Here is a 27,401-nt window from a genome sequence, read left to right on the forward strand (position 1 = left end):
TTTTCCTTACTTGTTTTGTTAGTTATATGGTCAAACTTAGCTATGTGACTGTAAAGCATGTCAGACTTTCTGATCCTGAAAATTTCCTTTGTAAAAATGAGGTATTGGACTAAGTTAACTCTGAATTCCTTTTTAGTTACACAGCGTATGGGTCTGTGAGGGACAGATGGGACAAACAGAAAATAAGCAGCAAGATAGAGATTTAAACTCAACCTTATTAATATTACATTAAGTATAAATGATTTATATATTCCAATTGGAAGACAGACATTGACAGATAAAATTAAGTAGATTTCTAATACCACATATAAAATAGCAATCTGTTTTAAATATAAAGATACAAAAGTTAAAAGTAAAAGGATAGAAAATAATAGTCAAAAGAAATTCAAAGTAACAATATAAACAAAGATTTCAGAGCAAGAAATATTTCTAGGAATAAAGAGTAACATTGCGGGCGGCGCCTGTGGCTCAGTCGGTAAGGCGCTGGCCCCATATACCGAGGGTGGTGGGTTCAAACCCGGCCCTGGCTGAACTGCAACCAAAAAATAGCTGGGCGTTGTGGCAGGCGCCTGTGGTCCCAGCTACTCGGGAGGCTGAGGCAAGAGAATCGCTTAAGCCCAGGAGTTGGAGGTTGCTGTGAGCTGTGTGATGCCAGGGCATTCTACCGAGGGCCATAAAGTGTGATGCCAGGGCATTCTACCGAGGGCCACAAAAAAAAAAAAAGAGTAACATTGCATGATGATTAAGGAGTTAATTCATCCAAAGGATGTAATTTTAAATGTGTAGGTACCTAATAACAGAGCTTCAGAGTACATGAAGCAAAAATTGATGAAACTGAAAAGAGAAGTAGACAAATCCAAAATTGTAATTAGAGATATTAACCCCTCTCTCTTAATTGATAGAAGAACTAAACAGAAAATCAGTAAGAATGTAGAACACTTGGAAAGCACTATCAACCAATTGATGTAATTTATGCAACACTTTACCCAGCAACAGCAAAACATTTACCAAGATAGACTATATTCTACTATTAAACAAGGTTTTTTTTGTTTTTTTATTGTTTATTTTTTTTGAGACAGAGCCTCAGGCTTTCACCCTGGGTAGAGTGCCGTGGCATCACAGCTCACAGCAACCTCCAACTCCTGGGCTCAAGCGATTCTCCTGCCTCCGCCTCCCAAGTAGCTGGGACTACAGGTGCCCCGTCATAATGCCTGGCTGTTTTTTGGTTACAGCCTTCATTGTTGTTTGGTGGGCCCAGGCTGGATTCAAATCTGTCAGCTCAGGTATATGTGGCTGGTGCCTTAGCCGCTTGAGCCAGAGGCACTGAAACCTATTAAACAAGTTTTAATCAATTTAAAAGTATTAAAATTATTCAAAGTGTGTTCTCCAAGCACAGTGGAATTAAATTATAATCATCTTTGAATATTTGAAAATTAAACAACATGTCTCTAACCCATAGTCCAAAGAAGAAAATACCAAGGAAAATAAAAATATTTTGAACTAAAAGAAATGTTAATATATTACAACTTGTAGGATAAAGCTAAAGCATTGTTCACATAGAAATGTATAGCGTTGGCTTGGCGCCGGTAGCATAGTGGTTACAGCACCGGCCACACGCACCAAGGCTGGCGGTTTTGAACCTGGCCCGGGCCAGCTAAACAACAATGACAACTGCAACAAAACATAGCCTGGGCATTGTGGCGGGCGCCTGTAGTCCCAGCTACTTGGGAGGCTGAGGCAAGAGAATCGCATAAGCCCAAGAGTTAGAGGTTGCTGTGAGCTGTGACACCATGGCACTCTATCCAGGGCGACATAGTGAGACTGTCTCAAAAAAAGAAAAATTCCTCCTTAACTACTTAGTAGAGGTGCCCACCCTCATGCCTATAATCTTAGCACTTTGGGAGGCTGAGGTGTGGATCGCTTGAAGTTGGGAGTTTGAGACCAGCCTCAGGAAGAGCAAGACCCTGTTTCTTCAAAAAATAGAAAAATTAGCTGGGCATAGTGGTGCATATCTGTAGTCCCAGCCACTTGGGAGGCTGAGGCAGAAGCAGAAGGGTGGCTTGAGCCCAAAAGTTTGAGGTTTCTGTGAACTATGATCATACCATTGCACTGTAGACCGGGTGGCAAAGTCTCAAAAAATGAACAAAAAAACCCCTGAGATTCTTTTTGGGAATTTCTTAGAATTTTTCTAAGAAAAATGAGATTAAATATCTCATGAGATTAAATATGAGATTAAATATCTCATCATCTTCTCCCTGTATGCTCACAAATTCTAACAAAGCATGATGTAGAGTTAGATTTTTTCTGTACAGACATGGTAGGTACTACCTTAGAGGTTTATCTTCTAAATCGAACATTATAGTTGAAATCTTATTAAATATCATTAAATCTGTTAAAGGCAGTAACTAATCCAGTTTTAGTAATTTTTTGAATCTGATACTAAATTTCTAGGTAAGGTGGTTAATTTTCAGTTTAATGGCTGGAGGAGGCAGTCTGTTAATTAGAAACATATGTTCTAGAGGCAGAAGCTTTATATTGAGTCACTTACTTGTGACTGTGCTTATGACCTTGGGCAAGATTTTAACTCCTGACCAAGAGTTTCCTCAGATGTAAAGTTGGGTGATAATAGTACGCAGTTCGTAGAGTTGTGAAAATTAAAAGCAATAATGTATTTAAATCCTTTAACCTAATGCCTGAACAAAGTGTGTTCTCCAAGCACAGTGGAATTAAATTATAATCATCTTTGAATATTTGAAAATTAAACAACATGTCTCTAACCCATAGTCCAAAGAAGAAAATACCAAGGAAAATAAAAATATTTTGAACTAAAAGAAATGTTAATATATTACAACTTATCTAAACACTTAGATATCAACCTTTGATTTTTTTTTTTTTTCTTTTTTAGAGACAGAGTCTCACTTTGTCATCCTCGGTGAGTCTATGGGGTCACAGCTCACAGCAACCTCCAGCTCTTGGGCTTAGGTGATTCTCTCACCTCAGCCTGCCAAGCGGCTGGGACTATAGGCGCCCGCCACAACGCCCGGCTATTTTTTTGTTGCAGTTTGGCTGGGGCTGGGTTTGAACCTGCCACCTTCAGTATATAGGGCCAGCGCCCTACTCACTGAGCCACAGCTGCCGAACTGCTGATATTTAATACTTATCAAACCAAAGATATAATAGAGCCTCAGAGTAAATTAGAAGGGGGAAGAAACAGATTGATAACACGGAAATGAACAAAGCTGTCAAAAAGGAGGGGATAAACAAAAAGAACATAAGGATATTGAATGTTTTGCCAGAAAAATATTAAACTGGGAAAAGAAGAAAATAAAATAGTGTGTGTTTGTAGGAGGGGACCTTTTATTGTAGAGTGGAAAAACAAAAGTGGTAGGTAAAGAATTTGAAGACTTGTAGAAGAAAAATCTAACCTCTCTTTATTTTTCCCAGATTCATGTTTTCTGTTTTTTTTTTTTTCTTTTCACATTTTGTCTTTTTTTTTGAGACAGTCTCAAGCGGTTACCCCTGAGTATAGTGCTGTGGCGTCATAGCTCGCAGCAACCTCCAACTCTTGGGCTCAAAAAATCTTCTTGCCTCAGTTTTTTCTATTTTAATAGAGACGGGGGTCTCGCTTTTGCTCAGGTTGTCTCAAACTCATGAGCTTAGGCAATCCACCCACCTTAGCCTCCCTGAGTGCTAGGATTACAGGTGCCACTGTGCCCGGTTATTTTGTCTTTTTTATTGTTGACTTTTTCCACAGTTGTCCTTACACCATTTTATTGAATTTACTGCTTCAAATTCCTTTGAGTTACGGAAATAGTGGACAAATATAGAGGTAAAAGTAAAGCTTAAATAAAGCCTTTTAGAATAGTTTTGAGGGGTAGTGCCTGTGGCTTAAAGAGTAGGATGCTGGCCCCATACACTGGAGGTGGCGGGCTCAAACCCGGCCCCAGCCAAAAAACTGCAAAAAAAGGATAGTTTTGAAACTCAGAATAAATAAGTAGTGTGGAAGAATCTGAAAAGTTCTCCCATAAAGCCAGTGTAGATTTTGTTTTTCTTTTTTTTTTTTTTTTTTATTGTTGGGGATTCATTGAGGGTACAATAAGCCAGTTACACTGGTAGATTTTGTTTTTCATCCCATCTCCCTTTTGTATGGATTTATACAATCTTGTAAAGGTATTTATTTTCTCCTTCGCATCCTCTACTTTAGTTGTTTGGATTACCTAAATAGGTAATATCCACATACATGTTCTATTGTGCCTTTTAACAAGTATTACTTGCCTGAGAGCAAACTGATGATTTCTGTCAGCTCCTCATCAGATGTCTTAAATGTCTAAGAGGCCAGCGCAGTAGGATATTCTTTCAGAGTCCAGGCAACAAGGCTTCCAGGCCCTTACATTGTACAGGAAGCTTTCCCCTCTCATGGCTGAAAATTTGTCACATCCATGATTTTTCTGCTCCTGTTTAGTCTTGAAGTCTTCTAGGTCTCAAAACACTCCCATTCAGAAAGGTCCAACGGTGCGACCCTCCCTCAAGCCAGGCCTCAAGTAGCTCAGTCTCTCCATTTTGTGGGTGGCCATTCCAGAACCCTTTCCTTCCAGTCTGGAAGCACACTGGAGGAAACATTCAGTTTCATTTTTTTCAATTTTAGTGCTTTTTTTCCAGCTTGAATTTAGACTTAGAGAAGAGTTGTGGAAGCACAGAGTTCCTGTATGCCCTTCATTTGGCTTCCTTCATCTTGCATAATAGTGGAACGTCTCTCACAGCTAAGAGATTGACTGTGCCACGATGCTGTCAACTGAAGTGCAGAACTCACACGGTTCTCATGAGTTTTTCCACTGATGGCCTTTTTCTGTTGCAGGATCAGTTGAGGATCCACATTGCATTTAGTTGTTGTAACCCCTTAGTCTCCCCCAATCTTTGACAGTTCCTGTCTTTTCTTTGTCTTTCCTGACCTTGACACTTCTGAGAAGTATTGGTCATTTATTTTGTTGACGTCTCTCAATCTGGGTTTGTCTGCTGTGCTATCATGATCTGATTGACTCCCTGTGTTGTTGAGAAGGATGCCTCAGAGGTGATGCTCTCTCATTGCCTCCTATGGGAGGCTTCACTGTTTTGATGTGTATTACTGGTGATGTAAATCTTGATCTCTGGCTAAGGTGTCAGCAAGGGTTTTCTGCTATAAACTTTACTACTTTTCTCATTGTAATATCAAATATTGTGACAGAGATACTTTGAAACTATATAAATAGCATTTCTGATTAAACTTTTACCTACTAAATTTAGCATATAATCTGTGGATCTTGCTGGTGGCACTTATTACCTTGGTATTCTAATGGTGTTCTGTTTTTTTCTCCTTCCTTCTGCACTTACTAATTGGAATTTTAGTGTAAGGAAGATTTGTTGCTTCTCCACTATCTATTTATATCAGCGTAGATTTGTGAATTATTATTTGGGTTATAACCTAACATGATTGCTTTTTTTTGTTTGTTGCTTGAGTTTAGGCCATTGGGAGCTCATTCGGCGTCCTTCGAATATGCAACAACCAATTTTTTTTTTTTTTTTTTTTTTTTGGTTTTTGGCCAAGGCTGGGTTTGAACCCGCCGCCTCTGGCATATGGGACCGGCGCCCTACTCCTTGAGCCACAGGCGCTGCCCGCAACAACCAATTTTTTTAAAAGCACTTTCATATTTTTGGTGCCCTAAGATGCTCCAGGCATATCTTGTATTTTCTTTTCCCAGATTTAGAATTAACCAGTTCTCCATAGAGTTCTAGTTTTTTTTTTTTATTTGGGAATGGTATTTAGAAACCATGGTCTGGAAAATAGGTGTGTTTATTACTACACAAATATCACTGTTTCCCACCTTTCAGTGGATAGAGCCATCTGTGTGTGTGTATATATGTATATAATTTTTTTTTTTTAGGCTAGTTAAGCAATTTTTTTTTTTTTTTTGCAGTTTTTGGCTGGGGCTGGGTTTGAACTGGCCACCTCCAGCATATGGGGCTGGCGCCTTACTCCTTTGAGCCACAGGCACCGCCATAGCAATTTTTTTTTAAGACACATGGTTTAGCTCTGTCACCCAGGCTGGCGTGTAGTGGCCCAGTTATAGCTCACTTGTAACCTGGAATTCCTGGACTCAAGTGATCCCCTTGCTTCAGCCTCCAGAGCCTCTGGGACTATAGGTGCATGCCATCACACTCAGAGCTAATTTTTAAAAATTTTCGTGGTGACAGGATCTTGCTATGTTGTCCCGGCTGGTCTTGAACTCCTGGCATCAAGTAGTCCTCCTGCCTCCACCTGGTTAGCAATGAGTGAGAAAAGTGCCGTTTTCACAGGCTCTTAGCTTCCATTTCACAGGCCCTCTTAGCTTCTTTTTCTCAGAAATAAACAGTACATCATACCAAAACTCATCTGGAATTCCCTCAAACTAGAGAACCCAAAACTTATAAAAGATTGATGTACCAGATTTTAGGCATAAATAAAAACCTAAAAACCTGCTGCTATAATCTGATTATTTAAGTCAATCACAGGACTTAAGATATAAAATTTATTTATTTTTTTTTTTGTAGAGACAGAGTCTCACTGTACCGCCCTCAGTAGAGTGCCTTGGCGTCAAACGGCTCACAGCAACCTCTAACTCTTGGGCTTACGAGATTCTCTTGCCTCAGGCGCCCGCCACAATACCCGGCTATTTTTTTGTTGTTGTTGCAGTTTGGCCAGGGCTGGGTTTGAACCCACACCCTCGGCATATGGGGCCTGCGCCCTACTCACTGAGCCACAGGCGCCGCCCAAGATATAAAATTTAAGAAGTGGAATTTTTCATCTACTTTGCAGGTATCTTTATAGAAAACAAATTATCATGTATACTTGTTTTCAGCAACCTCAAACTCTTGGGCTTAAGCGATTCTCTTGCCTCAGCCTCCCAAGTAGCTGGGACTACAGGACCCTGCCACAGCGCCCAGCTATTTTTTTGTTGTTGTTGTTGTTGTTGTTTGGCAGGTCTGGGCTGGGTTCAAACCTGCCAGCCCTAGTGGCCGGTGCCTTGACTATAGGTGCCAAGCCTTGTTTTTCTTCTTAAAATTCATCGCTTTGCTGTTGTACAAAATTTCCTTAATAAGATATAATTATTAGCCTGCAGCGCCATGCCTAGGTGCTGCAGCAGAAAGAGCTGGGAAAGAAACTATAGAACAGATCAGAAATACCTCTGTGGCTTAGATTCCGTAGAAAAGTGGTGTGAAGTCAATGTGAAAGGTGAAAATGTATGATAGAAGGCACCTGAGACAGTGAGGGCTGCAGCAAAAGAAATATCGTGCTCAAAAAAAGAGTACTGGAGACAGATTGCTCCATGAGTCAGTGTAACCCCTGGAGCTAATCTTGCAAATTAATAACGAAGTAAAAGCCATAGGAGAGGCTTGGTGCCTGTAGCTCATTGGCTAGGTGCCAGGCACATACACTGGAGCTGGTGGGTTCGAATCCAGCCTGGGCCAACTACATCCAAAAAATAGCTGAGCGTTGTGGAGGGCACCTGTAGTCCCAGCTACTTGGGAGGCTGAGGCAAGAGAATCGCTTAAGCCCAAAAATTTGAGCTTAACATAACAAGACTCTGTATCAAAAAAAAAAAATCCATAGGAGATATAAAGAAAAACCCATACATTGGTCCCTGGTGCAGACTTGGAATGAGTAAAGCCCTCAAAACCTGGGGAGAGACTGGTTTTCAGCCCTAGATAAAGAATTAAAAACCTTACTGGAAGGAGCACTAGTCATCACCAGAGTTAGCTTAGTTATTCCCTGTCTCCTCCCAGTAGTAGTCAGGGCTATGCATTGGATAATTGGGACAGATGTCAAAAAGAAAAAGAAACCTCATCACACGTGTACTATATGAAACCCTACCGACTCCTACAGGAATAAGCTGATATTGAGATCCCCAATTAAAATATATATGGAGTTTCAAAGGAGGGAGTGAGAGAGGATACCCAGAAAAAGTGAGATCTAAGTCTAAGAAAACAGGTCTTCTCTTGGGCGGCGCCTGTGGCTCGGTTGGTGGGGCCCCCGTATGCCAAGGGTTGCGGGTTCGAAACCGGCCCCGGCCAAACTGCAACCAAGAAATAGCCAGGCATTGTGGCGGGTGCCTATAGTCCCGGCTGCTTAGGAGGCTGAGGCAGGAGAATCGCTTGAGCCCAGGAGTTGGAGGTTGCTGTGAGCTGTGTGAGGCCACGGCACTCTACCGAGGGCCATAGAGTGAGACTCTGTCTCTACAAAAAAAAAAAAAAAGAAAACAGGTCTTCTCAAGGAGAGCCCAAGGACATAGCTGCAAGGTCTTTCCTGTGGTGACGCAGCTCTTAGGAATTTGTAGAAACTTAATTTCCTGGGGCCGCTTGCTTCCACTTCTATAAAAGCCAGAGCTGCTTCTCTAGCTTGATTTGAACTGACCAGTGAGAAAGGTACCCATGGGCCGGAACTTTTTGATTGATGATAAAAAGGAGAAGACTGAGCCAGTCGGCGCCCATTTTGGGACTCTGGTCCACCTGTCGCTTTGCTGGCTGGAATAAAGCCCTTCCTTTAAAAAAAAAAAAAAAAGATATAATTATTAGTGATTATAGCATTTTGCAATTTGTATAACTAAACCTTCCCCCTCCATTTCTTGTCTTGCTGTGCTTATGATTTGGCAGGGTTGCCTGATTCTGAGCGATGAACTGAACCATGCCTCACTAGTTCTAGGAGCCAGACTGTCGGGAGCAACCATTCGAATCTTCAAACATAACAGTGAGTTTGACTTTGCATTGGAATTTGCTACTCACCTTGGCATGTACTATTCTTTGGGTCAGTGGTGGTGGTAACATTAGTTCCATTAAATGCAAGTGAAACTGAAGTAGCAACATTTAAAATGTTCTTCTGGTCCAGTCTTTTAAAAGTTATTCTTTTCCTCATTGGAATAAAAATAGAAGTCGAAGGAAGCCTTTTATATGAATATAATACCCCTTTTATTGGACTTTCAGAATTTCCATCCTGTTTCCTTGTTTATAAATCTCTTCTTCAAATACGTTCAGTACATGCCTACAGTGTATCTTACTGTAACACTAGCAGTATTCGGATGAGTAAATTAGGGTCCTTGATCTCAAGGATCTCTGACTGGTTAATGAAGAGACTTACAATACAGTAAACAGATGTGGAAATACTGATATGAACAGACGCCACGAGAACACAGCGAGAGATGGCACAAAGCCTAACCTTGTTCTCCCTAAATGGTAATATCTTTGTATTATCAATATTATTAAATTAATATTAATGGTAATATTAATATTATTAAATTGATTATTTACAATAAAAGTGCATAACTTTCCTAGTTACAATACACATAGGGAGAATGTGTACACATACTGACAAAAGTCTAGAAGAATGTGTACCAGAATGTTAAGTTTGTACCTCCGGATGGAAGGATCGTCGGTGCTAACCTTTTTCTTTGTCTGGTCTTAAAATGTTTTATAATGAGAATGGTACAAAACGTATTTTCTGTAAATGAGATCTTATTAAACATCACTGAGTAATCTGCTGTTTTCTTTTTATACGATACCGTGAACATTATTTGTCAGTATCTGTGACTGTACCTCATTCTTTATGTCACTATGGCCATCAGTGTTTGAATGTGCCATAATTTGTTAATCAGCCCCTCAGTTGGACAAGACTTCTGATTTTTTAACTAGAAACAGCACAACACTCACATTTTAGTATAATTTTTGTGTGTGTGTGTGTGTGTGTGTGTGTTTTTGGCCGGGGCTGGGTTTGAACCCACCACCTCCAGCATATGGGACTGGCGCCCTACTTCTTGAGCCACAGGCGCCGCCCACATTTTAGTATAATTATCTGATTAGTGCCTTAGGATAAATTTTTAACAGTTAAAAGGTGTAAATTTTTAATACTTTTCCAAATTACCTGTAAGCATTGTCTGAATTTTTGCTGAAAATGTGACTGTTTCTACTCATTGGCCAACATAGGCAATCATGAATCATTTAAAATCTGTCTGAATTTAATAAGTAAATAACATGTTAATTTTTACTTCCTTGATTATTAGTTGTAGAATAGCTTTTTATGTTCATTTGTTTGTATTTCTTTATAAATTGGACATTTTCAAATTGGTTCTCCTTTTGGTGATAAGAACCCTTTTATTTTATTTATTTATTTATTTTTTTTTTAGAGACAGAGTCTCACTTTGTCGCCCTCAGTAGAGTGCCATGGCGTTACAGCTCACAGCAACCTCCAGCTCTTGGGCTTAGGTAATTCTCTTGCCTCTGCCTCCTGAGTAGCTGGGACTACAGGCGTACGCCACAATGCCCAGCTATTTTTATTGTTGTTGCACTTTGGCCGAGGCCGGGTTTGAAGCCGCTACCCTCAGTATATGGGGTCGGTGCCCTACTCACTGAGCCACAGGCACTGCCCTATTTTATTAATTTCAGGTTAATGTGAGGACACAAACAACCAGGTGACAGTATTTGAATTTTTTAGGTAGAGTTCCTTTTTAGTTGTGTCCCAAGCCCAAAAGGTCTGCCATATACAACATTATGCCCCTTAAGTGGGAGCACCTCAGAGCCCCCTCCAGTCCCTCATTACCTCTCTGGCCAACTTGAATTGAAATGAGTTTTTCTCCTATGTGGGCGTGAATTATATTGTCTACTGAGGAGCCCTTTTATTAATTATCCTTTATTTTGTATTATACTACTTTTTATTTATTTTTGACTTTGGTGTTTTGTTTGGTGTCTCGCTATGCAGTCTCATTAAAATGTTTATGTTGTCACACTTGCAGTGTTATGACTTTTGGATTTTACCTAATGCTTTCCCCATTCTGAGATCGTAAGATTATTCTCTTATATTTTCTTTGTGGTATATTTTTTATTTAAATTTATATGGAATTCAGGGGGCATATTATGGGAGGGAGACTGAATTATTTTTCCTTAGTAGACAATATGTTTAACATTCTGCTATAGATATTTCTTTTTGTCTAAATTTTTTAATAAATACTTATTTTTCTCTTTCTGCATACATGGGTCACTACAAAAGTTTTGAGACAGACTGTGTTATGGTCCATTATTTCACTTCCAAGAAATAGTTCAACAGTGCCCTTGCTGATTCACCTGTGCAAGTTTCAACTTGCTTGGCTTAATCATGTTGCTGGGAGGGCTTAATTTGTTTTTGGATTTTATGTTTCTGAGATTTTTGTGTATCTCAAAACTTTCATAATGACCCATGTATAAACATAGGAATCTAAGATAATTAGTACATTTTTATTTGTCTCCTGCTGATTGTGCCATGTTGCTCTCTGCAGCAGGGCTGGAGGCTTTGGACCAGGAGGGGTTTAGTTCTGTGCAGAGTGTCTCTTATCTCTTGACTAGGGAGTATGCAAATTATTTTCTTACAAATAACTGAATATGTAAGCATACACAACTCTGGCTATATTATTTGTGTTTGTGTTATGTGTTTTTATTACCGTTTCTCTTTTCCATGAATGTCTTAGTAAAGAGCAAAATCGTGCAGTTTTATAATCCCTTTGTCCAGTGATGAGCAATAAAGAATACAAAGTCAGAGTTTCTGATAGTGTGTCTCCCTATTAAATATACCCCAGAATTAGTGTTGCTTAAATTTTGAGGAGTTTTTTTTTTTTTTTTTTTTGCGGTTTTTGGCCAGGGCTGGGTTTGAACCCGCCACCTCTGGCATATGGGGCTGGTACGCTACTCCTTTGAGCCACAGGCGCCACATTGAGGAGTTTTTTTAAGGAGTTAATTTCAGAGCAGATATTTTAAGTATAAAGTCTATAGTTGTGGCAACAATGGTTTTCAAAATATTTGTCTTTAACAGGGAGAGTGTGGCCCTCATTAATGGCAATACCAGCCAGATTGTTTCCTTGGCCCATTAACCACCTTTAGACCAAGAGAGCTGCAAGAACTTGGTCTTGTATGGGCAATGGATGTAGTCAAACATGGAACAATTTCAACTGATCTCCAAGCTTGCTCAACACATGGACTCATGAGCCAGGCATGGTGGCTAATGCCTGTAATCCTAGCACTCTAGGAGGCCATAGGTGGATCTCCTGAGCTCAGGAGTTTGATACCAACCTGAGCAGGAGCCAGGACCTGTCTCTAAAATTAGCTGGGCCTTATGGTAGGCACCTGTAGTTCCAGCTACTTGGGAGGCTGAGCCAAGAGGATTTCTTGAGGCCAAGAGTTTGAGGTTGTTGGGAGCTATGACACCATGACACTATACTGAGGTGGCAAAATGAGACTCTGTCTCAAAAAAACAAACAAACAAGAAATCCCACATGAACTCATAGATTCCCCAGAGTGGCATATTTTTAGTCCAGGGCTCTCTAGCAAGCCTTTATTGAGTGAAAGGATATGGAGCATACACTTGGAAGTTTCCCCCCACCCTGAATTTGTTTTTTAGGAGGTATATGTGTCTGTAGTTGTTTATTCACACTCTTGCTCCATCGTCTTTATGCATTTATTTCTGAGTGACTCACTAGGATAAGAGATATAGTTTGATTCTATGAGCACAAATCTGTGAACAGGATCAATCACAAGAGTCATTTAGTTAAGTTTTGATGGTTTTGAATGTTTATTACATTTGGACTTCAATTCAGGGTGGCAATAATTCACCCATTTCCCTGTTTTTTTCTACCTAACTTTTAAGTATGTTAATGTTCTTTGCTATCTGAGACACACTTCCTGAATAAGGAATGTATATTTGCATTTCTGGAATAAAATTAGGAAAGAGGAAGATGCTTTGTGACTTTGGTTTTGTGTGTGTGTGTGTGCTTTAGATATGCAAAGCCTAGAGAAGCTATTGAAAGATGCCATTGTTTATGGTCAGCCTCGGACACGAAGGCCCTGGAAGAAAATTCTAATCCTCGTGGAAGGGATATATAGGTAATCCTGCTTTATTATTCTCACCTTTGTGACTTGGGCCCATGAAGGAACTCAAGTCTAGCACCCTCTGGTAACTAAGGAGACTATTTGTGAATTGTTAAAATACCTGACACAGTCAGCTCTAGAACAGAAGTCTTTTTTGTCTGACTCGTCTTTATTCTTTCTGTTATACTACCCCCCTTCTGTTTTTGGCTTTTTTTTTTTCTACTGTTTATAGAGGGAAATTAAATATACAAGCAAGAATTGAAATACGTATTATAATATGTCAAAATAAATGATGCCATTTAATTTTAAGAAATACTTTATTTTTTATTTATTTTTTTATTTTTTTAGAGACAGAGTCTGACTTTGTTGCCCTCGGTAGAGTGCTGTGGCGTCACAACTCACAGCAACCTCCAGCTCTTGGGCTTAGGTGATTCTCTTGCCTCAGCCTCTCGTGTAGCTGGGACTATAGGTGCCTGCCACGGGCAGGCTATTTTTTTGTTGCAGTTTGGCTGGGGCCAGGTTCGAACCCGCTCCCCTTGGTATTTGGGGCGGGTGCCTACTCACTGAGCCACAGGTGCCTTCCAAGAAATACTTTATTTTGGTTAACTTTTATAGCCCTTACACTTATTCTTACTTTCTATTTTTTTTTTTTTGTTCTTTTGTATAATTTTAATTACATGTGCAGTGTGATGCAAAGTCTAATGATGCCTGGCATTACAAATTTTAGAAGAATCTGCTGTGACTTTAATTCTTTCTTTCATGAATTAAAATCACTTATGTTCTAGTACTTATTTTAAAAGCTCTGATCTCCTTTTCCCTAGTCTTCTGCCTAGCCATAGCATAATCTAACTTTGTCAGTTTAAAATCCCAGGTAGAGGGCACGGTGGCTCACACCTGTCATCCTAGTATTCTGGGAAGCCAAGGAGTGTGGATCTATGGAGCTCAGGAGTTCAAGACCAACCTGAGGAAGATTGAGACCCTGCCTCTACTACAAATAGAAAAAGTGGGCAGGTGCTGTGGCGGGCACCTGTAGTCCCAGCTACTTGGGAGGGTGAGGCAAGAGAATCTCTTGAGCGCAAGAGTTTGAGGTGGCTATGAGCTATGACGCCATAGCACTCTACCCAGGGTTACAGAGTGAGACTCTGTCTCAAAAAAATAAATAAATAAATAAAATAAAAAGAGTTACCAAACTGTTTAAAAAGCAATAAATTCAAAATCTTAATAATGAAGTACCCAACTTCTGATTTTGAGAATTAAAAGGTCTCAGTGTATGTCCTTTTTCTCCTGTTTTACCAGCATGGAGGGATCTATTGTTCGCCTTCCTGAAGTGATTGCCCTCAAGAAGAAGTATAAGGCATACTTGTATCTGGATGAGGCTCACAGTATTGGGGCCTTGGGCCCTACAGGTCGAGGTGTGGTGGAGTACTTTGGCCTGGATCCTGAGGATGTGGATGTTATGATGGGAACATTCACAAAGAGCTTCGGTGCTTCTGGAGGATACATTGGAGGCAAGAAGGTAAATAGACCATGAGAATGAGCAGTTACAGGAACAGATACCTGCTACTAGATTTGACAACTCATGCTTAGCCACTGGGGTCCTGAACTAGGATGTGGAGATCTTGAATCTGCCTGTGGCTTAGGCTCATAGTGTCAGCAGGTTTCGCACTACAGCTGCCTAGAGAGTGACTCTGATGTTGCCTCACTGAACTAAAGCCTGGTTCTGTTCATTGTGTGTTGTTTTCTTATTTCTAAACTACACGCTGGTCTGAGATATAGAATACCCTCTGTGTGAAAGCACACAGTGGCGCTTCCTGTTTGCCGCAGTCTTCTATTGGGTTTGCATTGTGTCTCAATTTCAAAAGTATCGGTGTTGTCATAGGAGCCAGTGGGAATAGAAGACCACTGGCCCTGCCCTTGGACTCAAACGCATCGTTGCTTGATATACAAGTCAGGAAGAAAAAAAGATTTTGTTACCTTGGGGTACTACAAAGAATTGTATTTTTCAATCTTTAAATTGTATAATGAATTTTGAAGCAACTAACAATTCACGAGGCACAGTGGAAAGGGTGAGCCATAAAACTAGAGGCCTGGGTTTGAATGTGTCTTTGCTTACTTGTGAAACCCTAGGGAAACCTTCCAGTTTTCTTATCAGTAAAATACAGGTAAATATGACTAGCTTGTAAGACTGTAGTAAGGATTTAAAAAGTAATGTATATCCAAGCTACAACTCAGAGCACCTTGAAAACATGTCAGTGAAAGAAGCCAGTCATAAAAGGTCACATATTCTGTTTTTTAAACCAAGAATAGGCATAGAAACAGAAAGTATCTGAGTAGATGCCGGGGACTGAGGGGATGAGGAAATGGGAAGTAACACCAATGAGCATAAGGTTTGTTCTAAAATTAGATAGTGGTGAAAGTTGCACAATTCTGAATATACTAAAAGCCATTGGATTGTACACTTTAAAGAGGTGAGTAGTATGGTATGTGGCTTATATCTTAATGAAGCTATTGTTTTTTAAAACCGCAACATTAGGGAAAAAGTGATGTATGTCTAGTATTTATGTGTGGCCCCATAGTAGGTGCTCAGAAATAGTCTTTACTTTAAAATTCAACACTGGGAGTCATACAGAATGGTCAGTCTCTTAATTGATTGCCTTTTAGAGAAAAACCATTTTTAGTGTGTTTTAAGCAGGTTTGATAGGTTCTTTTTTTTTTGTTATTGAGACTGGGTCTTACTATGTTGCCTTCGGTTGAGTGCTGTGGTGTTGCAGCTAACAGCAACCTCAAACTCTTAGGCTTAAGCGATTCTCTTGCCTTAGACTCCCAAGTAGCTGGGACTACAGGCAGCTGCCACAACGCCCAGCTATTTTTTTTTTTTTTTGTACTTGTCATTGTTGTTTAGCAGGCCTGGGCTGGGTTTGAACCCACCAGCCCTAGTGTATGTGGCTGGCACCCTAATCCCTGAGCAATGGGCACCAAGCCTGGTTTGATAGATTCTTGTCTCACATTTTACCTTTTTGTTAATGGGACCAGGCTCACTTTGGAGAGTGAATTGCTTTTTGGAAAGATGTATTGCGGTGACCCAAAGGATAGAAAAATAACATTGTGGGAGATCATTTAAGTATAATATATTTATGCTTCTGGGGTTTTTTTTCTTGGCCTTTGTTTTGTTGTTTGGGGGTACAATTTTTAGTATTTTTGAAGTCTAACTTTTATAGCCGCATTTTGTGTTTTCTTATTTGGTTCTAGTACATGTGCGTCTTATGTACACATTTAAAGATTTAATAAAGTTAAATGAAGTTAATAGGTATCAAAAATAGGGATATACAATTATTGAAATGCTTGTACCTGATAAGACAGATTTTACTCTTTCAGTGAGGTGGCATTAGTATTCTAATAAAAGACTCAGTGAATTTTCTGGCACATTTATGTCATTTTATAAAATCTCTGTGTATGTGGGGAAATTTGAATACCCTTAAAATTGATCTAAAGAGCACTGTTTATTATTTAGGGATGTAAGGATGGGCCTTGCGGGTATAGGGTGAGATGCAGGTGACATTTTCTATGATACTTAGAAGTAAATCACTATATCTGAAAAGCAGTCCAAACACTTTAATTCAACTTTGTACATTTATTTGTAACAGTAAACTAAGTATTTTCCAAATCCAGAGGTATTCTTTAAAACTAGTTTTCTTCCCAGGTTGTCACATGTTTAAACAACCAAACAAAATCTAAGGACTTTGCCATACCATCTTGGTTGACCCTACATCTCAGATCAGTGTCCCTATTCCAGTGCCATTTAAGGCAGGAGTTCACTAGCACCTAAAAGGAAGGTGCTGATGTTGCCAGTGAGTTCAAGAATTGCGTCTAATCATCTTCCTTTGAACCCCCCAGGAACTGGTAGACTATCTGCGAGCACATTCCCACAGTGCTGTCTATGCCATGTCACTGTCGCCGCCCGTAGTGGAGCAGATCATCACGTCTATGAAGTGCATCATGGGCCAGGATGGCACCAGCCTTGGTGAGTCTTTCTTCTCTTGAAACATTTCCTAGGCCCACTTAGCAGCCAAGCGTGTTGCTTTTTTTGAGCTTTTTCCCTAAAATAAAGAGTCAGGTTTATTAATGGAGAGCTGGCTGGCGTGCAAGGCCTTGGTCTCCATGGACACGTTTCTGAGTGTTTAGGTGCACATTCCATGAGAGCTAGATTGGCTCACTTCTGTGGAATTTTCTGACTTATCGATGGCAAAGCTTTACTCTTACTATCCTAACATACCCTCTTAACTTTTAGGTAATATGCCCACGGGAGTCTTGAATTGCATGATTTTATGTGAAGCTATAAATCACTCTGTAGTGATGTTTCATTAGCAGCATATGGAAGAGCCTTTCTAAAGAATTTCTCTTTTAACATATAGTAGGTAATAGAGGGCTTCCTGAATCTGTTTTGTTTTTGGTATCCAAACTGGATATCTTAACTTAAACATGCTAATATGAACAAAAAAGTGCGATTGTTCACTTTCTGGTATTTGACTTTTATTCTGTATCACCAGAGGGCACTGTTGACTGCAGAGCAATTATACTAAAATGAGTGTTTCTTCTTTTTACTTTAAAAAATACTTCTAGTATGAAACATACAGTAATTTCACTTGTCTTTTAACGCTTCCTAAGTCAGTTTGGCTCTTGTAAAAGCTTTCACATTATCATTCTTGCACTCTCCACCTATGTTTATAGCCTATTTTGTTGAAAGATTGATTTGGCTGCATCAAATAAAGGGGTGCATGTGATTTTGGGTTTAAGACTGTCTTCTTAATTCAGAATTTTAACGTAACACAGTATTTTTTTCTGATCTGTGATAGATAGATCCTTGTTATCTTTAATGAGAGATTTTTGGCAATAATGAAGCACAGTCATTTACAGTTTTGTGAACTGATGCCTTGAAGGAGAAGATATTTTGTTAATGTTGCAGCCTTGGTGCAACATAGCATGGAGCCTGGTGAATAGGGCCCTGTGAACAATTGCTAGGACTGGCCGGGAACAGTGGCTCATGCCTATAATCCTAGCACTCTGAGAGGCCGAGGTGGGTGGATTGCTTGAGCTCACAGGTTCGAGACCAGCCTAAGCAAAAGTGAGACTCCCATCTCTAAAAAATAGCCAGGCATTGTAGCAGGCATCTATAGTCCCAGCTGCTTGGCAGGCTGAGACAAGAGAATCCCTTGAGCCCAAAAGTTTGAGGTTGCTGTGAGCTATGACAGTACGGCACTCTACCAGGGGTGACAAAGTGAGGCTCTGTCTCAAAAAAAAAAAAAAAATTGCCAGGACTTTATCTCCTCTGCTTCCAATACAGTGTTACTGGAAATAGTGTTCTTTAATCTAAGATATGTATGTTACATGTAGCTAGCATTTATCTGGTTACTTTACACAGGTATGTTTACCTTATTGATTCAGTGCACAGATTTAGGGGACAAAGAAATGGCAAACAGATATCAAAGTGAGTGTTTGATAACTTCTTTGCCCTATTCTAGAGCATAGATCTGTGTGTGTTATCTTGGGTAAATGACTTATCCATACTAAGTGATGAAATTTGGGCTTTGCCAGTGGTGAAAAATTGAAATATGGTAATTGGTTATAGGTTTTGGGTCAGCCCTAGTTTTCCAGGTTTTGCCTCTCTAGCCACCCCTAAAGCTGAGTAGCGTTACACAACAGCCATCTTATTATGCTCAGATTCTGAGGGTGAGGAATTGGGTCAGGGCACAGAGGGAATGGCTTGTCTTTGCTCCTCAGTGTCTGGGCTGGCTGGCTGGGATGACTCAGATGATTGGGGGTTGGGATCATCTGGAGGCTTCTTCATTCACATGTCACCTGAGATGGAGTGACTTGGAGGCCAAGCTAAGCTGAGGCTGTTGACCAGAGCACCTTCATGTGTCCTTTCCTCATGCTGTGGGCTCCTCATAACGTGGTGCTTGTGTACCCACAAAGTACATTTTAGAGAGCACGCATTCCAAAGGAACCTGCCTGAAACCCTGTCACATTTTCTGATCTTTTAACAAGCCATATCAGGAAGCCGTATTCCCCGTATGAGGAATTAGACTCTACCTCTCCAGTGGGAGGTATGTCAAAGAATTTTTGGCCATTTTAAAAACTGTTTTCTACCAGCTTTTAAATAATATAATAACGTAATTAGTATAATAATTGGCTATATTGTTTCGCTACCAAAACAGGTTAATGAAAATCAAACCGAAAGTAGAGGTAAATACCATTTCTCACAAAATCTGCTATGTAAACTTAAATTTAGCTCGATTTCTTTTAGATTTGAATGTTTTACAGTAATGCTTATTTTTATGGCATTGTTAAATACATCTTTTTATTGTCCTTGTAGGAAAAAGGTATAAACCAAGGCAGCTACCTTTTGACTGTGCCTTAAGACGATCTTTATAAAGAGGTATCTGAGGCAAGGCGCGGTGGCTCATGCCTGTAATCCTAGCACTGTGGGAGTCTGAGGAGGGTGAATTGCTTGAGCTTAGGAGTTCAAGACCGGCATGAGCAAGAGTGAGACTCCATCTGTACTAAAATTAGAAAAAGTAGCCAGATATTATGGCAGGCACCTGTAGTCATAGCTACTCAGGAGGCTGAAGCAGGAGGATCATTTGAGCCCAAGAGTTTGAGGTTCCCATGAGTTAGGCTCATGCCATGGCACTATAGCCTGGGCAACAGAATGAGACTCTGTTTCAAAAAAAAAAAAAGCATACCTGCAAGTAATTACCTGAATGTGATTTTTTAAATAGAAATGCCCTGCCACGAGAGAAATTTAATCCCTTATGCTCAGGACACTGAATTTCATTAATTCCATAAACATTGAGTATCTCACCACACATTAGACTCTGTGAATCAGAACCCATAGGAATTAAGCAGACAAGAAGACCATTTGAAGTGTGTACTTGGGAAGTATTGGAGATGCAGAGAATAGTTGGTTGTTGTATTAATCCCAGCGAGTACCATAGCATAGAAAAATTGAAGTTTTATTGATATCTGAGTGCTATGTGCTAGGTGTTTTTTTAGGCACTCATGATTCATCACCGAATAAAACACCCCCAAATTCTTGCCTTACAGGGAAAGTGAATTATATAGTGTGCTAGAAAGTGGTAAATACCGGGGTGGTTGAGGGGTCATAAGTAGGGAAGGTGAGGAGTCAGAAGCGCTGGGGACCTGGTTTGTAGTTTTGAATAAGGTGGTCATTGGGAAGGAAATTTTTTGCAAAATTTGTAGGAGGTGATGATTTAGCCATGGGGAGAAAAGGCCCTGAGATGGAGGTGACTTGTGTTCAAGGACTAGCAAGGTGGCCTCTGTGGCCAGAGCATCATAGTACAAAGTAAAATGATTAAAGATGAGGCCAGTGAAGGAGGGTGGTTGTGCAGAGGAGGGAAGTTCTGGCAGGAGGTAGTCCTGTAAGGGTATCAGGTTGGCACAAAGACACAGACACACACGACTTCTCTTGCTCTGTGTAGTGTTAAATTCAAATTCGTGAATAGTTTTTCTGTGGGCTGCTCAATTTTGGCAGGTTTGTGGCCTGTTTCAAATACGGTAAGAATTTTATTGACCATTCAGATTTTATGAAAAGGTGCGGGAAATAAGGTACTCCCTACCCATTATTTTAATGTCAATATTTTACCCTATTTATTTCACTTTTTAAGAATAAATGGAAAGGCATATAAAACTCTGTTTTTACCTTTTCCTGATCCTGTTTCTCTTGCCCCTTCTTCAGAGATGATCACTGTTCTGACATTCTCTTGTACTGTGTTATAACAACTTGCAAAAATGCTTATGAGATTGAACTGTCGAATTCAAAACCCACTATCACAAATCTTCCTCTTCATACCACTGACATTGTGTTCAGTGTGTGTGAACCTGGGCAGGAGGCTGTAGAGTGCGCTATAGTCATAATTCAGCTCTTCCCTGATACGACCCTGTCTCTTGTCTGGTTAAGTGTGTTGTACATAATCTGAGTCCATCTTCCTCACAACACAAATGAAAATGTCCTCTGACATGTGGAAAGGACATGTGAAGAAAGTTGGTCTGAGCCTAAGGGGCCCAAAATAGTCTCTACATTTGAAGAAAACGTAGTGTTAACACTTGAGATAAGTGAGTGCGTTTAAGTGGGAAATATAATGGATTTCACACTGTGCAATGTCACTCAGTAAGGCATGCCATGTACCCAAGTTTTAGGGGTTGAAATAGGTAGTATTTTTAGATGGTTTACAGCTTACAGAAATGCTGTAAGCTTGGATTGTTTTGTACATATTTAGTAGTGTTTGAGTGTTTGGGAGTAAATTGTTTGCATTTTGCATGAGCCAGGAACATATTTCAATTTTTCCTTCTTCTTTTTTTTTTAGAGACAGTCTTACTTTGTCGCCCTTGGTAGAGTGCCGTGGTGTCATAGCTCACAAGTGATCCTTTTGCCTCAGGGTCCCAAGTAGCTGGGACTACAGGCACCCTTCACAATGCCTGGCTATTTTGAGAGACGGGGTCTTGCTGTGGCTCAGGCTGGTCTCGAACCTGTGAGCTCAGGCAATCTATCCACCTCGGCCTCCCAAGTGCTGGGATTACTGGTGTGAGCCACTGTGCCCTGCCAATTTTTCCTATTTTTAATAATACAATGTAGGTTTTGCTACTTGAAAATTGTGCACTGGGCTTGGCACCTGTAGCTCAAGCGGCTAAGGTGCCAGCCACATACACCAGAGCTGGTGGGTTCTAATCCAGCCCAGGCCTGCCAAACAACAATGACAACTACAACCAAAAAATAGCCAGGCATTGTGGCGGGCGTCTGTAGTCCCAGCTACTTGGGAGGCTGAGGCAGAATTGCTTAAACCCAGGAGTTGGAGGTTGCTGTGAGCTGTGACACTATGGCGCTCTACCCAGGGCGACAGCTTGAGGCTCTGTCTAAAAAAAAAAAAAAAAGAAAGAAAATTACACACTGACACACTGTTGGGAGCAGACAGTTCCCAACAGTAATGAGAACTGTCTGTGTTGTGGGGGCTATTTTTGTTTGTTTTTTAAGACAGGCATGAAACAAAGTTTATTGAGGAAGAGAAAGAGGCATAGACAGCGAACAGGCCTCCATTGCCAGGGCAAGTGGCAAAGATGCCTGTATTGTGTTTTTAAATGTTATGTACGTTGGCCATATTGTACAAATCTTACTGCATCTTTATTTGCTTAATGTTGTGCAGGTGTCTGTCTGAGCTATCCCTGTTGAGTGTGAGGTTTTTATTCAATTTGCTTTCACCGTTGTGTATGACATTTTACATCAGCAGTTCTCAACCCTTGGGTCACGACCCACAGGAACTGTGTTAAAGGCTCACAGCATTAGGAAGGTTGAGAACCACTGTTCTACATAGAGGTGCCCTAACTTTGTGAACTCATCCTAGAAAAAGTGCTACTTATCTCATTGCTAGTATCACTGTGGTCACCTTTGAGGCCATCTGGTGACCATAGCGATATTCAGCAATGAGATATATAGCACTTTTTCTTTTCTTTTTTCTTTTCAAAGACCACAATTTATTTTCATATGAAGAAAATAGTACCGATAACGTTACCCTAAATTAAACACACAGACACACATACTCAATCCTTCATGTAGCACTTTTTCTAGGATGAATTCATGAACTCAGTTGTCTAACCTTGTATATACCTTGTGGTGATATTGATGGACATCTTTAGAGGTTACTAAATTCTTTCCAAAGTACTTCTACCAGTTCACTCTCCCATTACATACTATCTTTTTTTTTTTTTTTTGAGATAGTCTTATCTGTCACCCTGGGTAGAGTGCTGTGGCAACATAGCTCACAGCAACCTCAAATTCTTGGACTTGAGCGATCCTCTTGCCTCAGCCGCCCAGGTAGCTGGGACTGTTAGACACCTGCCATGATGCCCAGCTAGTTTTTCTACTTTTATATAGACGGGTCTCACTCTTGCTCAGGCTGGGTTTAAACTCCTGAGCTCAAGCAATCCACCTGCCTCAGCCTCCTAGAGTGCTGGTGTGAGCCAGCACCAGTAGATACTATCTTTAATTTCTAAGTCATTTTAATTGCTTTAAAATGTCTGAAGGTAACTAGCCACTAGGAGAATTAAAGATAGTAATATCACAAAAATTGGTGGGCAACTGGGTGATTGGTGGAGGAAACTCGGAAAGTATTATGGTAGAAGTACAAAGCCTCACACAGACAGAACCGGAAGCAGAGCTCTTGGTATATTATTCAACACTATGATTCTAACTGCCAGTGAAGCCAAAAACAGAACCTGGCGCTACTTTCTGAGAATGGGAATGGAGACGGCTGGGGGAATATTTTAATAATCTCTACTATTAGAATTTTGTTTCACTTTTACTATTAAAGTTTTTATTGTTAGATTCCGGAGTACATTAAGCACCCAGTATTGAAAGTAAGGCTTAAAAAATACACAAGTAATACGTGGTTGTCTGCTATTCAGTGTTTTCATCTTTTTTTGTGGGAAGACATGTTTCTCTTTGGTCAGCATGTAGAGCATTCAGAAAAGCCGCAACGTGCAAGAGCGGAGGAGATCCAGGGCCTGCCCCCTGTGTAAGCAAGCACTCCTTTCCCCTTCCTCCCAGTCCTTTCCACATTTCCCCGTTCCTATCCTTTTCCCAAGAAGAGAGGGACATATGACTAGGTTAATAAATGGATATTAAAAGGCATCTTAACAAGGGTCCAAGGTAAAATAATAATGAGTGGAAATTGTGCTGCCAGTGTGCTTGTACCTTGAGTGGGAATATTGAATTAATGCAACCTGTGAGTAGAAAAAATGAGGCCTTGGAAATTCTGACAAATTCCACTGGACATTCAAAGTTCTAGCTTTTACTTACGTATCACTCATCCATGTCCAGTAATGGAATTTAGCTGTAAAGTATACCTATGAATCAAGGTAGAATGTCTGACCAGACCACCTAATTTTGCTTTTCCATTTTCCAGAGCTGTGCTTTGATGTATTTTATTTCTGTTCAAAGATGCAGTTAATGATATGTGTGGCACCCAGCTTAGTGTCTGATATCTGTAGTATCCTTTAAATAAATGCATTGAATGAGTGAATGTACACATGACCCAGAAAGATTAGAAAATTGGTGAATTCTTTTTTGTTGTTGTTGCAGTTGGGCTGGGGCCCGGTTTGAACCCACCACCCTTGTTATATGGAGCCAGCGCCCTACTCACTGAGCCACAGGTGCCGCCCTAAAATCGGTGAATCCTTAAAGTACTTCATTATAACATCGCTTGCATGGTTAAATGTTCACCCAGAATGGCAATTTAGGGAATAAAATTAGATATATACGCTTTTTTAGATAGATTTTAAAGTAATGACAGCAATCACTTCTTATATAGGAAACTGGGCTTTTTGTACTTAGTTTTAGAAGGAACTGGCCCATTCATATATTAATTGGTATAGGAAAAAAAAAAAGACTATCCTGGGCTGATGGAGGTTTAATTAAAATTAGGTTTGGCTCATTTGAATTAATTCCAGTAGCAGACTTGTTAATGAGGTGCTAAATGATCACCTTTAAGGATCCCAGGTAACTGTCACAAACTAATTTAGGAGAACTGTGACACTTAAAAAAAAAAAAAAGGGCATGCCAGGATTCCTTTGCCGAGGGGTTAAAAACTGTTGAAGAAACAAAGTCTTTGGGGAGCCAGAGTCATAAAGAGAGACTTTTCTTGCCTTTCCTTTCCTGGAGCTGACGGCTTTTAACCCTTCCTCCAGGCATCCAGCTTTCTGAACCCAGGAATTTTGGGTGTCCCACTTTTTTCCTTAATATTTTGGTTTAAAGTAATTTATTTTACAATTAGGAATTCATGTAAGTAAAAATTAAGTTTTCTTGTGAACACATTTTTTTTTTTTTTTGCAGTTTTTGCAGTTTTTGGCCGGGGCCAGGTTTGAACCTGCCACCTCCAGTATACAAGGCCGGCGCCCTACTCCTTGAGCCACAGGCGCTGCCCAAACACATTTTATTTTTTCTTAACTCACAGCTTGTTTGACCATGGGAGTCAGAATAGATCCTTCCTGTTTTATAACTTACTGCCTAGGGCTTCGTTGTTAAATATATATATATTTATTTTAGCACTTGTGAAACATTTATCAAGCACCTCCTCTGTATTCAGTGATAGATATGCCCGTGAGAGAAGCAGAGTTGGTCAATACATGATCCTTGCCTTTAGGAAAACCTCCAGTCTAGTGGTGGGGTAAGAATTGAGGCAAGAACTCAGAGACACAGGTAAATTCTTCCTTTGCTCAATTTCCTCCTTCTCTCTTTCTGACAGCTCCTTCCCTAAAAACCCAAAGCTTCCTTAAAATCAGCTAATTATCTGAAGCAAACTCAGACCTTAGATTTCTTATCAACCTTTCTATGTAAGGCGAATTTTTCTCTGGGGACTGTCACTCTAAGAAATGATGAGCAAGTGAGAAAAAGGAAAGATTTTCCTCTTGTAAAGTGGCTTCCTCATTATCTAGCACAAAAGGGCTTTTGACTAATGACTTAGGCTTTTGAAATCAGCTAGTGGCCACTTTACATCTTGAGCTCATAAGTGGTACAAGTTTTCTCAGTATTTTGTCTCCACCTAGAATGTAGCTTTCCTAACTTGTGAAGTTGTGTTTATGATATTTACCATTTCAAGAACCAGATACTTTTTTTTTTTTTGAGACAGAGTCTCACTATGTTGCCCTCCGTAGAGTGCTGTGGCGTCACAGTTCACAGCAACCTCAAACTCCTGGGCTTAAGTGATTCTCTTCCCTCAGCCTCCCAAGTGCTAGGATTACAGGTGTGAGCCACCGCACCCGGCCAAGAACCAGATACCTTTTGAACAGAGTGGAGAGCTTTCTAAAGAAGAATTGATTTTTAAAAAGCAGTCACCCCTGATCTAATTATCTAAATATTTGATTGTGTTTACCACATTGCCATCTACTTTGGCAGTAGAGTGAGATATTAAAGAAAAACTTATTCCTGACACTCATTAAAGATGGCAAGGCAGACTTTATTCAAGGGGGCTGTGGTGGCAAATATAGGGACCACTGCCATGGAGTCTTCCACAGGGGGAGAGAAGTTGGGTTCAACTCTGACTCCACTGAGGACAAGTGGGATTTACAGCCAAGTCAGTGGATGGAAAGTTGCCAAGAGGAGACATCAGGACTAAGAGGGCCAGGTGACAGGACATCAAGAGTGGTCACATGGGGGGTTTTCTCTAAATGACGCAGGATTCTTGATCAAACTGGATTTTACAAGGATAGAGCGAGAAACCCATCAAAAAGGACTCAGAGGGCTTGAGTTTGGGCATAGGTTTGTCAGAGGTTCGGCAGGATCTCATTAAGGTATGCTCTTTCTTTTTTTTTTTTTTTTTAGCTCGAGACAGAGTCTGGCACTTTATGGCCCTCGGTAGAGTGCCGTGGCATCACAGCCCGCAGCAACCTCCAACTCCTGGGCTTAGGCGATTCTCTTGCCTCAGCCTCCCAAGCAGCTGAGACTACAGGCACCCGCCACAACGCCCGGCTATTTTTTGTTGCAATTTGTCCGGGGTGGGTTTGAACCTGCTACCCTCAGTATAGGGGGCTGGTGCCCTACTCACTGAGCCACAGGCGCTGCCCCATTAAGGTATACACTTTTAAGACCCTGTTCTCACATTTTGTCCATAGACTGCCTGCATCAGAGTTACTTTAGTCAATAGTTCTTAATCTTGCTCACACACAGGAAAGTTTAAAAAATAGTACCAGTGTTAGAGACCCTCTGCAGTGCCGTTGAAATCTGGAGGTGGGGCCATCATGGCACAGTGTTACTTAGAAGCATCCCAGATGTTTCCAAGATAAGCTTTAGGTTCAGCACTGCTGTTGTGGAGCTTGATAAAAATGAGGATTCTGGTCTTCTCCACACGGACCACTGAGTCTTAGTGGACAAGGCCCTAGAACAGCAGTTCTCAACCTGTGGGTCACGACCCACAGGAACTGTATTAAAGGGCCACGGCATTAAGAAGGTTGGGAACTACTGCCCTAGAATATACATTTTAAAGAACACCTCAGTCAAAAATGCAAATTATAGAGGGTTACTTTTTTTTTTTTAGCTTATTTACATCAAGAAAACTGAAAGTGGGCGGTGCCATGGCTCGTGGGGTGCCGGCCCCATACACCGAGGGTGGCGGGTTCAAACCCGGCCCCGGCCAAACTGCAACAAAAAATAGCCAGGCATTGTGGCGGGAGCCTGTGGTCCCAGCTACTGAGGCAAGAGAATCGCCTAAGCACAGGAGTCGGAGGTTGCTGTGAGCTGTGTGACGCCACAGCACTCTACCGAGGGTGATAAAATGAAACTCTTGTCTCTACAAAAAAGAGAAAAGAAAAGAAAACTGAAAACAACTCTACGGATTGGTGGTAATTAAAGAAAGGAAAATAAATTAGAGAGTAAGATACAGTGTCTCCTTCTTTTTCTTTTTTCAGGATTACAGAAAAGCTTTTATTAAAAGCCTGGGGCT

At 40.6% G+C, this 27,401-nt stretch overlaps 1 protein-coding gene across 1 annotated transcript in view; it reads left to right on the forward strand.

The window, feature by feature from the left end:
• Positions 1 to 27,401, forward strand: part of SPTLC2 (serine palmitoyltransferase long chain base subunit 2) — a 125,222-nt gene that overhangs the window by 64,059 nt on the left and 33,762 nt on the right. The window contains exons 6-9 of the mRNA XM_053601233.1: positions 8,665 to 8,758; positions 12,804 to 12,909; positions 14,191 to 14,410; positions 16,789 to 16,915. Coding sequence (XP_053457208.1) covers positions 8,665 to 8,758; positions 12,804 to 12,909; positions 14,191 to 14,410; positions 16,789 to 16,915 — 547 coding nt within the window. The remainder of the gene's footprint in view (positions 1 to 8,664; positions 8,759 to 12,803; positions 12,910 to 14,190; positions 14,411 to 16,788; positions 16,916 to 27,401) is intronic.

Source organism: Nycticebus coucang, chromosome 9 (assembly GCF_027406575.1).
Source record: "Nycticebus coucang isolate mNycCou1 chromosome 9, mNycCou1.pri, whole genome shotgun sequence".
NCBI lineage: Eukaryota > Metazoa > Chordata > Mammalia > Primates > Lorisidae > Nycticebus > Nycticebus coucang.